Source organism: Ctenocephalides felis, unplaced genomic scaffold, assembly GCF_003426905.1.
Source record: "Ctenocephalides felis isolate EL2017-DRISC unplaced genomic scaffold, ASM342690v1 CF-g0.4_SCAFFOLD_03571, whole genome shotgun sequence".
NCBI classification, from domain to species: domain Eukaryota; kingdom Metazoa; phylum Arthropoda; class Insecta; order Siphonaptera; family Pulicidae; genus Ctenocephalides; species Ctenocephalides felis.
The window spans coordinates 54,933,017-54,947,027 of NW_020539725.1; the positions used below are offsets into that span (position 1 = coordinate 54,933,017).

Consider the following 14,011-nt stretch of genomic DNA (forward strand, 5'->3'; position numbering starts at 1 on the left):
CAATGTAATGCAAAAAAGCGGAAGGGAGATATTTGACAACCTAATATTAAGAGCAAAACTTTCAGAGAATTTTTTTTAACAATTTGGAATTATTTGAGCCCCAAGGAGCATGAAAATTCAAAAACATCCATATTAAGGACCACCTTGATATATATAATATTATTTTTGGCATAGCTTAGTAGCTCTTTGGCAATAATAAATCTCACATTACATATTTTATATTTCAAATTTAACATATATCAGCATTTGAATGAATTTTTAATCACTAAATTTAAATTTCTAGAATTATCAACTATCAGCAGTATATTTTATTTCTTACATTTGATATTTCATTCTCTGTCATATCTTAGTTGCTTTTTGTCAATAATAATTTTCAAATTATATTTTTCTTACTCATAATTTAACATATATCATATATTCAAATTTTAAGTTAAAATTTTAAGTGAATTGACATTTACAATCTTTTCCCAACTGTCAAACAATAAGTTGTTTTTTATATTTTTTTCTTATTTCTACATTATTACCATATATTTTTTAGTTCATTATCACTATCTTATTTCGGTTGACAAAGTGCAAAATGATTTATCAAAATTTGAATAGCCGTTTAGGATCAACACGCGCACAGAAGATTTTATATATATATATATATATATATATATATTAATTTTTTACTTCAAGAATATCAAAAAATTGTAGAAATAACAAAATTTACATGTTACATGTTAGTAGACCATATTACTAAATTTTTGACCCATTGTCAATGAGCAACTACTGAGTAACGGACATTATTAGTGTAAATATGTGTCAAAATATTTTAATAATTTCATTCGAAATATATCAGTTATCAATACATTTTTGTCTGAGGAACTTTAAAAATGACAATAAAAGGTTAAACTTTAATTTTATTTAAGAGTTACCTTTTCTATTATATGAGTCTATGAGCAGGTCCAATTTAGGTATCAATATTGGCACAAACCACATATTTGAAAATGAAACCAATAGGCTCAATGAAAAATAAAACTCAGATTCCAGTATCTGAAAAAAAAATTATAAGTAAATATATGCAAACTAAAAATATCAAATTAAAGAAATTTTTCCGGTCTCGAAAAAATATTTACAGATTTAGCCACAACACATATAAAATACTTATGATGTTAAACCATAAAGTTTCATAACTGAAATCAATAAATATTTCAATGATCTCCAATAATAATTTTTCTAAATATTTCCCATCGTCTTGAAGTACACCATTGACGTGTTCCAATACTTTATGTTACGATATAATTCGAGGCAGTAAGTAATAAATTATTGAGTTAATTTTGTTTGGTACATCACACAAGATTTATTAAATTGATTACTCATTTTATTAACGTCAAAATAAGTCGTCAATATTTATGTAACTATTGATTTAAAAATATATTGGTCTATATATAGAATCAAGTACGTCATTGTTATTTTGATATTTGTGCCCTGAAAGAAAGTTCAATACAGTGAAAGAATTATTTTTTTAATTTTTTATATTTATTTGAAATTTGAAATGTACTATGTTATTATGTACCATGCACATTGAAATAGTAAAAGTTGAAGCAAAATCATATATCGTGTGATAAAACGAATGGAATAATTTAAATTGCGTCTTCTCAAATGAATTGTGCTTTGGCGTCATTTGCTTCCGTGACTTGTCAATTTTAACTAACTAATAATAATTACTTTAAAATAATTATTAAATACAATTTCTGATTAATTATTTGAAAATAGCAAAATATTTTATGTGCAAAATTTATTTCTTGTGATATTTTTATATTTTTGCGATATAATGCGAAGGAATTTTCACTGATTTTTGTTTTTAAAATCGAGAAAATAGATAGTAAATGCATTAAAATTAATATTTGGACATCTATATAAGTAGGAGGAGAAAAAATATACATTGTTAGGGGTATGCACCTATTCGTAATATTGATAAATAAATATTATTATAAATGTAACAACATATATTTCTATAGATGTGAAAAACTCATTCTTGAATATATATTGTGACCCTATATTTAACTTTCTATAGGGTAAGTTATAGCAATCGCCAAAAAATCGAACAAGAAATTTTTTATATATCTTTACGTTTCAAAGGTTTCTGAACATTTTGGCATACCTTACAATAAGAAAAAATTGATGTATGTGTGTGTGTGTGCGGATACAAATTTTCGTCGACGATTTCAGGAACACGAGTCAACCGATTTGAATAATTTAAAAAAAATCGATTCGTATTGATAAGGAGACGTGCTGATTAATTTTTGGTAAAGGCAGGTCAAGCCGTTTCGAAGATACGGAGCAAAAAGTGCCAAAAATAGTAATTGATTTTTTGAAAGAACGGAGTGTCTGATTAGTATGATTCAAAAATTTATTTATTTGTATTAACGAAATGAAGAACTGATGAAATTTTTGGAAAGGCACGCCCAAAATCGGCGTCGTTTCGGCGATCCAATAAAAAAAATGAAAATAAATGCCATTTTGCCGACAAAAATGATCATAAGACATTTGCACATCAAATTATCACACATTTTATAGATATTTCAATAATAATAACAGATTTTGTTCACTGTTCTATGGGTTCCGTACCAATGTTTATACGTTATACTGCGGCGCGGCTCCCACGCGCTTTGATATTTGGTTTTTACGCAGCTAACGTATCGCGATTGCTTTGAAAAAAAAAGTTCAAAATATCTTAAAGTATAAAAAAATTAAATCTTTCTAAAAGCTCAATTATTTGCAAAAATTTTAAAAATCTCAAAATAGGTTATTTTTTAGGGTTCTAAAAGAAATTTTTGGTACGGGAAGTACCAGCAATTTGCCTTAAGGCACGATGCCCTGCACCACTAGTCTATACTATCTTTACATATGTTCTATACTATCTTTATATTTATTCTATATTATATATGTATATATGTATATTCTATACTATCATCTGTTTAAATATATATCTTATTCTATCCATTTTTCTTTTTTGCTCCTTAAAACTAATTCTTCTTCAACCATCATTCTTCTTTTTTTCTGAAAATGTGCTTTTCTTAAATTCTAATCTTGGTTTTCTTCTTATGTACTTCTAACTTTATTCAAATTTATCTCAAAAATTTAAATTCTATTTAATTTCAAAATAATTTTTAAATTCTACTTTTTACTTCTATTTCTATGCAATTTCAAATCAGCAGTTCAAATTCTATTCAATTTTTATGTAATTTCCAAAAATCGATTCCAGGATCGCCGGCGTTTGAGTCGGGCACGCTACTGACTGAGCCTTTCAATTTTGACAAATACTAAAAAAATGTATTATTATTACTTATTACCATAAATAACATATTTATCCATTCACTGATTAAGAAAGAATTCAAGTTCGTCATTGTTTTGAATTTAATGTCATCACAAGAATCGTAGTTATCTATTTACACATTAATTTAATAACACCATCATTGACGCTAATGAACAAATTTGTTTATAAATATACATCGGTTATCAATAATACCTACACATTTGAAATAAGTCTCAATGAATAATATTTTGTAAACAAATTCATTGCTGGTTGTTATATTTATTGATTATTGCTGTGATAAAGTGGAATAATTGAAAACTATCTTTTGGTGAATTGATTGATTGATTTTTGTAATTGGGTTTGTAGTACTAACTTATAACTTATTCTGTGTTATATTATATTATATATTATATATATTATAATTAACAATTTTGATATTGGAGACGAAAAGGTTACCATCGATAAAATTAGATGCGTTAAATTATTAATTGGTTCTTACATAATCACTAATTGGCAAGATTACCATTAGTTACCAATTTACTATTAATTTTGAAATGTTACCATCAATAAAATTGGATGCACTAAATTATCAATTGGTTCTTGCATAATCACTAATTGGCAGGATTACCATTAGTTACCAATTTACTATTAATTTTATTATATTACATAGTACAGTTGGTCTGCTAGTTAAACATGCACTAAAGTTTCTATTTCTCCAATCCATAAATTCAATCCATTTATCAATCATTTAAAATAATAGTGCGAATAAAAATGTCACATAATTCTTGTCGTGAAATTAAATTTTATAGGAATGCAGTAATATTGAATTTTTTTGCATATATGGTTTTACTTTGCATTTTTCTCTCGTAAATAATAGATATATCATTTAAACGTTCATTTTCAGAATAAAACCGTAAGCGGTGAATAATAAAAGTCCTTTAAATTTATATCAGTTTCGTTCCGAATGGAATTTTATACGATTTCCGTTTATTGCATATAAAATATTTTATTCGAACTATTATTCTGAATTTAATTTAATGACAGCTGTACTGTCGGATATAGTTTCAACTGAAACTTCTTCACTTCAAAAATTTCTACTCAAAAAATTGGATCATGAAATAAAATAAAATTTGAGAATATGAACTCAAAATTTAGAAATCTCAATATGATACAAAAAATATTAATAAAAAAATGGCTATTACAAAATCGGGGTTCGTAGCAGGAGGGTAAAAATTTAGGGCTTTAGTTGATTGAGGAGAATGAATTATATTTAGAAACACTGTTTAGATAAAACGTTCTGAGAAAATTTAAACAAGACAATTTATTTTTTTATCAAAATAACGGATCTTCAGTGTCTTCAATAATAATAATAATTAACTTTCCGTAGGGCAATAGTAATCGCAAAAAAATCGAAAATGAAAATTTTTATATATCTTTACGTTTCAAAACCTTCTGAACATTTTGGCATACCTTAGAAAAAATTTATGTACGTGTGAGTGTGTGTGCGTGTGTGTATGTATGTACGGATACAAATTTTCGTCGACGATTTCGGGAACACGGATGAAGCGATTTGAATAATTCAAAAAACATTCGATTCGTATTGATAAGGAGACGTGCTGATTAGTTTTTGGCGAAGGCAGGTCTAGCCGTTCCGAAGACACGGGGCAAAAAGTGCCAAAAACTTTAATTCCGTTTTTTAGAGAACGGATCGTCCGATTTGAATAATTCAAAAAACATTTTATTTGTATTGAATGCGTGAAGAACTGTGGAAGAACTGTGGAAAAGTGAAGAACTTTGGCAAGGCAGGTGCAACGACTTCGGAGATATGGAGGAAAAAGTAAAAAAATGAGCCATTTGGCGGTCAAAAATAAACATTAGGCATTTGCACATCAAATAATTAGATATTTTATAGAGATTTTAACAATAAGTATGAATTTTGTGTACATTCCTATGGGTTCCGTACCAATGTTTACGCGTTAGACGGCGACGCGGCGCTTGCGCGCTTTGATATTTCGTCTTTATGCAGTTAAAGCAGTACGATTGCTTTGAAAAAAAAAGTTCAGAATTTCCAAAATATTTCAAAATAAATGATTTAAGATGATTTAATATGGTTCGAAATTCTATCAAAAGTTTCAAATCATTGATCAACTCTTATTGATTATTGTTGATTATTTTTAATTACTCGAATTTTGAATTGCGGTACGGGAAGTTCCAGCAATTTGCCTTAAGGCACGATGCCTTATTTGCCTTGAGACAGAATTTGACTTACAGCTAGTTATTTTCAATTAATTAATTAATTAATAATTTAAATAATTTAGCTAAAATTTTTTGAATCATCTCTATTGGCGTGTCTAGTTATTTTATGTGTGAATCAGTACCTCATCAAGACGCTCTATAGATTAAATATTCTACGTATTAATATATTAATATAATATACAAATAGTGCATTATTTTTCCGTCTATTAATAGATCCATATTGTAAATTATTTTCCACTATTTATTTACTTAATTATTCATTGCATCTCGTCTATTACGGTGTGTCAAACGCTTTGACGCAGTCCCTAGAAAGTGTTATTGATGCCTCTAATTGAAAATAAATACGACTCATTATCGAACACTTAAATTATTTGTTTTTCTCATTGTCGAGAAATCTTATTAACATATTTATACATTTAGTTGTGTAGAATTTCAATTCAAATGCGTCACAAAATATGTGTGCGTGACACGGACAAATTTTCCCAAGTTTTTATCTTTATAACCTATTTGTATTCGGTATTTTGGCGGTGGAAATGTAATGAAACTTTTGAAATATTTCTGTTAATGGCTATGTTATAGATTACGTTAACAATAAATGCATTCATAAGTAAAATGATAAAAAAATTACGGATGTGTGTTGTCTACATTTTCAATTTTTTATAATTTTTTAGATCAATTCTCGAAGAATAATTTTAGAAAGATAAAAAAATCTGTAGGTTCGGTCAAGATTTGCTAATAAGCCTTAAATTTTGTTAATAATTTAAAAAATAATAATTTTAGAAAACGATATAGGTTTTAAGAAGTGAATAACAACTAATTAAATAGTACCTAATAATTATAATGAGCCATCATCATAATTCTTACGACGTCGCTATCAGGAGATCAATTCATAAAAAAACATATTGTTTCGTTGGTAGTTTTTTCTAGTTTTGAGCTCTACTGAACATAGTTGGATAGCTTTTTGTTTGATGCATATATTTGTTGTGATGTAGTTCGTTTAGTTTGGACAATGTAATTACTGAAAGTCGAATTGGGCCTTTCTGCCCCGCTCTATCCTATTATTCACTAATTATAAATATCTGATTCTTCACGCAAAAAGCGGTCCAGATAATTTAGAATTGTATTCATAACTATTATTGGATAACGAAGTAATAAACTGTTCTTACAAATGTCATATTACTTATTAACTTTCCGTAGGGTAAGTTATAACAATCGCAACAAAATCGAAAATGAAAATTTTTATATATCTTTACGTTTAAAGACCTTCTGAACATTTTGGCATACCTTAGTGTGTATGTGTGTGTGCGGATACAAATTTTCGTCGACGATTTCGAGAACCCGGATGAAGCGATTTGAATAATTCAAAAAACATTCGATTCGTATTGATAAGGACACGTGCTGATTAGTTTTTGGCGAAGGCAAGTCTAGCCGTTCCGAAGATATAGGGCAAAAAGTGCCAAAAACGGTAACTCAGTTTTTAAGAGAACGGAGCGTCCGATTTGAATAATTCAGAAAACATTTTACTTGTATTAACAAGATGAAGAACTGATCAAATTTTTATGAAAGCAGATAAAAATAAGTTAAAAAAAAAATGTCATTTGGCGGTCAAAAATGTTAATTGGACATATGTACATCAAATTATCAGATATTTTATAGAGATTTTAATAATGTGTACACGTTTTGTTTAATTTATTAATCATGAGGGCAGGTCTAGTGGTTTCGGAGATCTAGTAAAAAAAAGTCATTTGGCGGTCAAAATTGAACATTAGACATATGCACATCAAATTTTAAGATATTTTATAGACATTTTAACAATAAGTATAAATTTTGTTTACATTCCTATGGGTTCCGTACCAATGTTTATGCGTTAAACGGCGACGCGGCGCTTACGCGCTTAGATAATTTGTCTTTATGCAGTGAAAGCAGTACGATTGCTTTGAAAAAAGTTCAGAATTTCCAAAATATTTCAAAATAAATTTTTCTTCAAAAAGTCTTTTTTTTTTCAAAAAATAGTAAATTTTTGTTTCTCAAAAATATAATTTTTTCAGAGTAAATTTTTTTCAAAAATGTTAATCTTTTTTAAAAAAAATAATTTTTGGTACGGGAAGTTCCAGCAAGTTTTGCCTTCAGGCACGATGTCATGCGCCCCACTAGTTTACAACATATTTAGTATACGTGACAAATTGACAATAGCTCGATTTAATATTTAATTTCTATGACAAATTAATCAATACTATAATATTCAAACTATATAATAAGTCACACCATGACATCATACGGTAAATCTATTGTTGTTAGTTATAAAACTATTTTGGTTTAGAATTAACGACATAATTTTATTGTTCTTAATTAAGATGTAACTAGCTGTAAGTGGAATTCTGTCTTGAGGCAATTATGGCATCGTGCCTTAAGGCAAATTGCTGGAACTTCCCGTACCGTAACAAAATGTTCGAGGTATACTGAATGTTTTCAAATAGATTATTATAAATATTGTAACATTGTTTAATATTTAAAAGAATTATATAAACTGAATTGCAAAGTTGAAATTATTTGTTTAAAGTATATTAGAACTATAGTCAGAATTAAAAATAAAATCTGAATTATTTTCGATATACAAAAAATTAAAAAAAAAAAAAGTTGAATCAAAATTTGTTTTCCAAAATCAATTATTTTGTTAAGACAAGCAGAAAGTTCTTTGAATCATTTAAATCGGACGCTTAGTTCTCTCAAAAACTGCCATTTTTTACATATTTAGCTCCGTATCTTTGAAATGGCTGGGCCTGCCTTTGCCAAAAACTGATAAACACTTCTCCCAATCATTACTAATTGAATGTTTTTTAGATCATTCAAATCGGATACTCCGTTCTCTCAAAAAGTCGATTTCTATTTTCTGCATTCTTTGCTCCGTATCTCCGAAACGGCTGGACCTGCCTTTGCCAAAAACTGGAAATTTGTATCCATACATACATACACACACACACATCCATTTTTTCTGAGTTATGCCAAAATGTTCAAAAACCTTCAAAACGTCGAAAAATGTAAAAATTTTCAATTCCGATTTTCGGCCCATTACTATAACTACGGGAAGTTAATAATTACTATTATTGTAATTCATTATTTGTGTTCACGTTAAAATTTTATAGTACTATTAACAACATCTTAATTTTTTTTTCAGAATCTAAACGCACAGCGTAATCATGAATCAGAGCCCTCAAGCTCAGCACCACCATTCCTCCTGTTCGTCCGTGGCGACGCCTCCGGCCTTGCTGTCGCCTCGGATCGCCGTGTCGCCGCCGAGCGATCAGCCACCGGCAAGCGCCAGTGCCGCCTTAGCCTTCCAATTCCCGCTGACGGTCGAAGACGGCGGAGGGACGAACGGCAACCACCGCACACCCGCTGGCGGTTGGCGGCGGAGGTTGTCGCGGAATAGACCGCGGAGTTCGTCGGTTAGCCGGTCTACGGATGCTTTAGTGCAGGTTAGAATCATTATAATAGAATAGAAGTTACATTATTAACTTCCTGTAGGGTAGGCTATAGTAATCGCAAAAAAATCGAAAATGAATTTCTTTATATATTTTTACGTTTCAAAGGTTTTTGAACATTTTGGGTGTGTGTATATGTAAGTGTGTGTGTGCGGATACAATTTTGTCGACGGTTTCGGAAACACGGTTCAACCGATTTCAATTATCCAAAAAACATTCGATTGCTGTTGATAAGGAGACGTGCTGATTAGTTTTTGGCATAGGCAGTTCTAACCGTTCCGAAGATATGGGACAAAAAGTGCCACAAGCAGTAACTCAGCTTTTAAAAGAACGGAGTGTCCGATTTCATTAATTCAAAAAACATTTACTTGTACTGGCAAGATGAAGAACTGATTAAATTTTTGGGAAGGCAGGTCCAGCGGTTAAGGACTCTCGATAAAAATAAGTTAAAACTAGCTGTAAGTGGAATTCTGTCTTGAGGCAATTATGGCATCGTGCCTTAAGGCAAATTGCTGGAACTTCCCGTACCGTAACAAAATGTTCGAGGTATACTGAATGTTTTCAAATAGATTATTATAAATATTGTAACATTGTTTAATATTTAAAAGAATTATATAAACTGAATTGCAAAGTTGAAATTATTTGTTTAAAGTATATTAGAACTATAGTCAGAATTAAAAATAAAATCTGAATTATTTTCGATATACAAAAAATTAAAAAAAAAAAAAGTTGAATCAAAATTTGTTTTCCAAAATCAATTATTTTGTTAAGACAAGCAGAAAGTTCTTTGAATCATTTAAATCGGACGCTTAGTTCTCTCAAAAACTGCCATTTTTTACATATTTAGCTCCGTATCTTCAAAATGGCTGGGCCTGCCTTTGCCAAAAACTAATAAACACTTCTCCCAATCATTACTAATTGAATGTTTTTTAGTTCATTCAAATCGGATACTCCGTTCTCTCAAAAATTCGATTTCTATTTTCTGTACTCTTTCCTCCGTATCTCCGAAACGGCTGGATCTGCCTTTGCCAAAAACTAATCAGCTCTTTTCCCTATCAATAGGAATCGAATGTTTTTTGAACCATTCAAATCGGTTGATCCGTGCGCCCGAAAACGTGGGCGAAAATTTGTATCCATACATACATACACACACACACACATACGCACACACACACACACACACACACATCCATTTTTTCTGAAGTATGCCAAAATGTTCAGAAACCTTCAAAACGTCGAGAAATGTAAAAATTTTCAATTCCGATTTTCGGCCCATTACAATAACTTACCCTACGGGAAGTTAAAAATGTCATTTGGCGGTCAAATATGTTTATTGGAAATATGCACATCAAATTATCAGATATTTTATAGATATTTTAATAATTTGTACACATTTTGTTTAAATTTTTTCGGGTTTAGTACCAAGATTTTTAATTACGGTACGGGAAGTTCCAGCAATTTGCATTGAGGCACAATACCATGCACCCCACTAGTCTTAATTTTACGAATTCTTCTTTCTCCTTCTTCTTTCTTCTCTTCTTTTTATGAATCCACCTCTTCCTATCTTCTAGAATCTAGACCCATCTTCTTTCTTCTACCAACTTCCAACACTATTACTTTTTCTTCTAATTCTGTTGAACATTTTCACATGATACTGGGATGTTCCATACTTCTTACACATTTACATTCTTTATATACTAATTACAAGTAGGTTATCATACAAATATTTGTCATTTTTTTGGAAAGTGTAGGGAATCGGACATAGCACATGTTACTGCATGAATTCTTCGTTATGATGATTATTAAATTCATATAATATATGAAAATTTTAATTTAGTCTGTTTAGATGTGCAATCCTTTCATAAAATCTGTTTTTTCGGTAAAATAGTAAATAAAAAAGTGAATTAAGTTATAAAGGGTAATTTTGTCTGCTGATTAATATTTCTGACAAAATACCAGATCAAAGTTATATACAGTGTTATTTCTGTTAGAAATGTACCCATAAAATTCATATTTAGCTTAGGTTAAATAACATAGGCTATTATTTCGTAAAATCCCTTTAAAGTTAAATATATGACATTGGACCTGTTTACCCTCTATGAACCCTAAGGGGCAAAAAAAAAACAAGTGACAAATTTACAAAAAAACGGAAAAAATAACCAATATAGTCATATTAGTTGATTGGTTGAATGACTTTCACAGTAGAATTGCTTAGTCAAAGTGGATTTTCGTGCCCCACCCTTTCGTATTACAATTTTAACAAAACTCTGCAGGTCCTTGATTCAAATTGATTAAGGCATGAGTTGGCAACACTCGAGATCTTGTTCATCTGCTCATGATTGCAGAAATAATTTTGCACTATTGATTGAACTTCTACATTTCTCAACCCACCCATCAGTTATCTCTTAGAATAATATAAGTTGTATAATTTTATCATTTGACCTATCGACAATATTGCGAACATCAAACGGCACTGCCGTGAAACAATGCGGAGTAATGAGAAATTGAAGTACAATTGTAGGTAATTAGAATAGTGGATGCGTAATGGAATTGAAAATAATTAACGTAATGGAAGGACCGTTACACTAGTAGCAATTTACGTAATATTAATTAGAAATGAATTTAATATTAAATTATGCCATTTCAAATGGAATGTAATTATGAATATAAATATGTAATGCACCCAAGCAACTTTTTCCGACATAATCATGTTTGAGAATTAAATTTTTTAAATTTAATATTGATGATTTTATTAAATTGTTTTAAAATGATATTGAAACTAGTGGGGCGCATGGCATCGTGCCTTAAGGCAAATTGCTGGTACTTCCCGTACCAAAAATTATTTTTTTTTTAAAAAGATTAACATTTTTTAAAAAAAAAATACTCTGAAAAAATTAGATTGTTGAGATACTACAAATTTTTGACAAAAATTTACTTTTTTTTTGAAAAAAAAAGACTGAAAAAAAAATTCTTTTCAAATACTTTGGAAATTCTGAACTTTGTTTCAAAGCTTACTGCTTTAACTGCATTGAGACTAAATATCCAAGCGTGTAAGCGCCGCGTCGCCGTCTAACGGATAAACATTGGTACGGAACCCATAGGAATGTAAACAAAATTTATACTTATTGTTAAAATCTCTAATAATAAAATATCTGATAATTTTATGTGTGTATGTCTAATGATAATTTTTACTAGATCTCCGAAACCGATAGACCTGCTGAATTGAAAATTTGATCAGTTCTTCATCTTGTTAATACAAGTAAAATGTTTTTTGAACTATTCAAATCGGACGGGAAGTTAATAAAAATTCCTTTTATGCTTGTTTAGATGTAGCATAAATATTTTCATGTTTGTTTCATCTACTTACTAAGCCTTGATTTCTTGCAGATTTTTACATAGTTGTTAATAAGTGTTTGAGAAACCATACCAGTGCTAGACAAATGTGCATAATATCTATGATTTTCGAATTTTATGCATAGAATGTTCTTCAATTATATTAATATCTATAATAATTGTTTGCATTACAGTACAAGTAAAATTAAAAACTTCCCTATACGTAATCAATAAGAATTAAGATTCAGCTATTAATATTTTTTATCAGATAAATTATTCCGTTTTTTATTTCGAAATATTTTTTTTGTTTTCACTAAATATTAATGAAGGCGATGTCTAATTGATGTCTTCCAAAAATAAAAATTTAATTGTCTAACACATTTCATTACATCAATTTCTGGTTTATAAAATGTATTTTATTTATAGGTAGATGTAATCAGTAGCTGTCTACGAAACTCGAAACCTACACACGCATGATCAAATATATCAGCATACAAAGTTTCGAAAAAAAATTTGAAAACTTATTTATAAAAAAGGGGCTCGATCGATTTATACCAAAAACTAATCAACGCCATTCCCTAACAATATCTTCCAAATTTTTAAAATCGGTTCAAGATTGTGAGCTGAAATGTGGACAAAAAATTTTATATTTTTATTAATTATAAAGAAACGAGTTGACCTACATCAAATGGCTTTTAAAATTATGAAATCTGTCCAGATATTTTTGAGAAAACGTCGACGAAGGTGCAAAATCGACTCACATATACACACATCATGAGTACATACTTTTTCCAAATTTGGTCTCATTCGATTCAAAATGACTTGAATCGACAAAAAGTAAAATTAGCAAATCAAAACGAAATATTATAATTGAAATTATTCTATACTATTACTGTAAATGTTTTTAATGAAACTTGAAAAAGTAAGGACTTTTTAATAATATTGAAATTTAATATCAATTTTATCACTTCAAAAAACAAAAAAAACGGATTTTATGAAATGATTGCACATCTATACAGACTAAATTAAAGTTTTTATATATTATATGAATTTAATAATCTTCATAACTAGGAATTCAGGCAGGAGCAAGCTATGTCCGATTTACTATTTTACCGAAAGCTCAGATGGTTCTTTTTACTCCACCCACATGTAAGCTTTTATAGGGGTTATATAAATCTGTTGAAACTAACCTAAAAATAACAATACATCTTATAATACAATTAAATAACGTTTACTTCAAAAATATATTAAGGTCTCGTAAACTAAACAACAGTACTCACAATCAAAAAACTAACAACGAAAGAAAATATCTTTGTTATCGATTTTCAAACATTGCCTTTTATCTCCTGATTCGTAAAAATTAAGGTGGTGACAGGTTGTACCTCTACTTTCAAATATTGTTGGTAAAAAAATCTTAACTTGAGTTTTTTTAGATCTGTTTAGACATCTTTTTACTTTTAAGCATCCCTTTGCTCTCTATCTACATTAATTTCGTACGTGGGTGTTCGAATGTGAATAAATCGAAGTATCTTTTTCGATAAGTGATCAATTTTCTTCTTTCAACTACGATACCTGTCATTTGCATATTTCGTGTTTTAATAGAATGAAAATGAACGCAAAACGTAAGATGACTCTAGTA

At 29.3% G+C, this 14,011-nt stretch overlaps 2 protein-coding genes across 2 annotated transcripts in view; one reads left to right on the forward strand and one right to left on the reverse strand.

Annotated features, from left to right (window-relative positions):
• Positions 1-3,907, reverse strand: part of LOC113386297 (C-Maf-inducing protein-like) — a 28,658-nt gene extending 24,751 nt beyond the window's left edge. The window contains exon 1 of the mRNA XM_026624086.1: positions 3,863-3,907. Coding sequence (XP_026479871.1) covers positions 3,863-3,907 — 45 coding nt within the window. The remainder of the gene's footprint in view (positions 1-3,862) is intronic.
• A 4,855-nt stretch (positions 3,908-8,762) lies between these two features.
• Positions 8,763-14,011, forward strand: part of LOC113384615 (C-Maf-inducing protein-like) — a 43,564-nt gene continuing 38,315 nt past the window's right edge. Inside the window, exon 1 of the mRNA XM_026622362.1 lies at positions 8,763-9,033. The gene's annotated coding sequence lies outside the window, so the exon portion shown is untranslated. The remainder of the gene's footprint in view (positions 9,034-14,011) is intronic.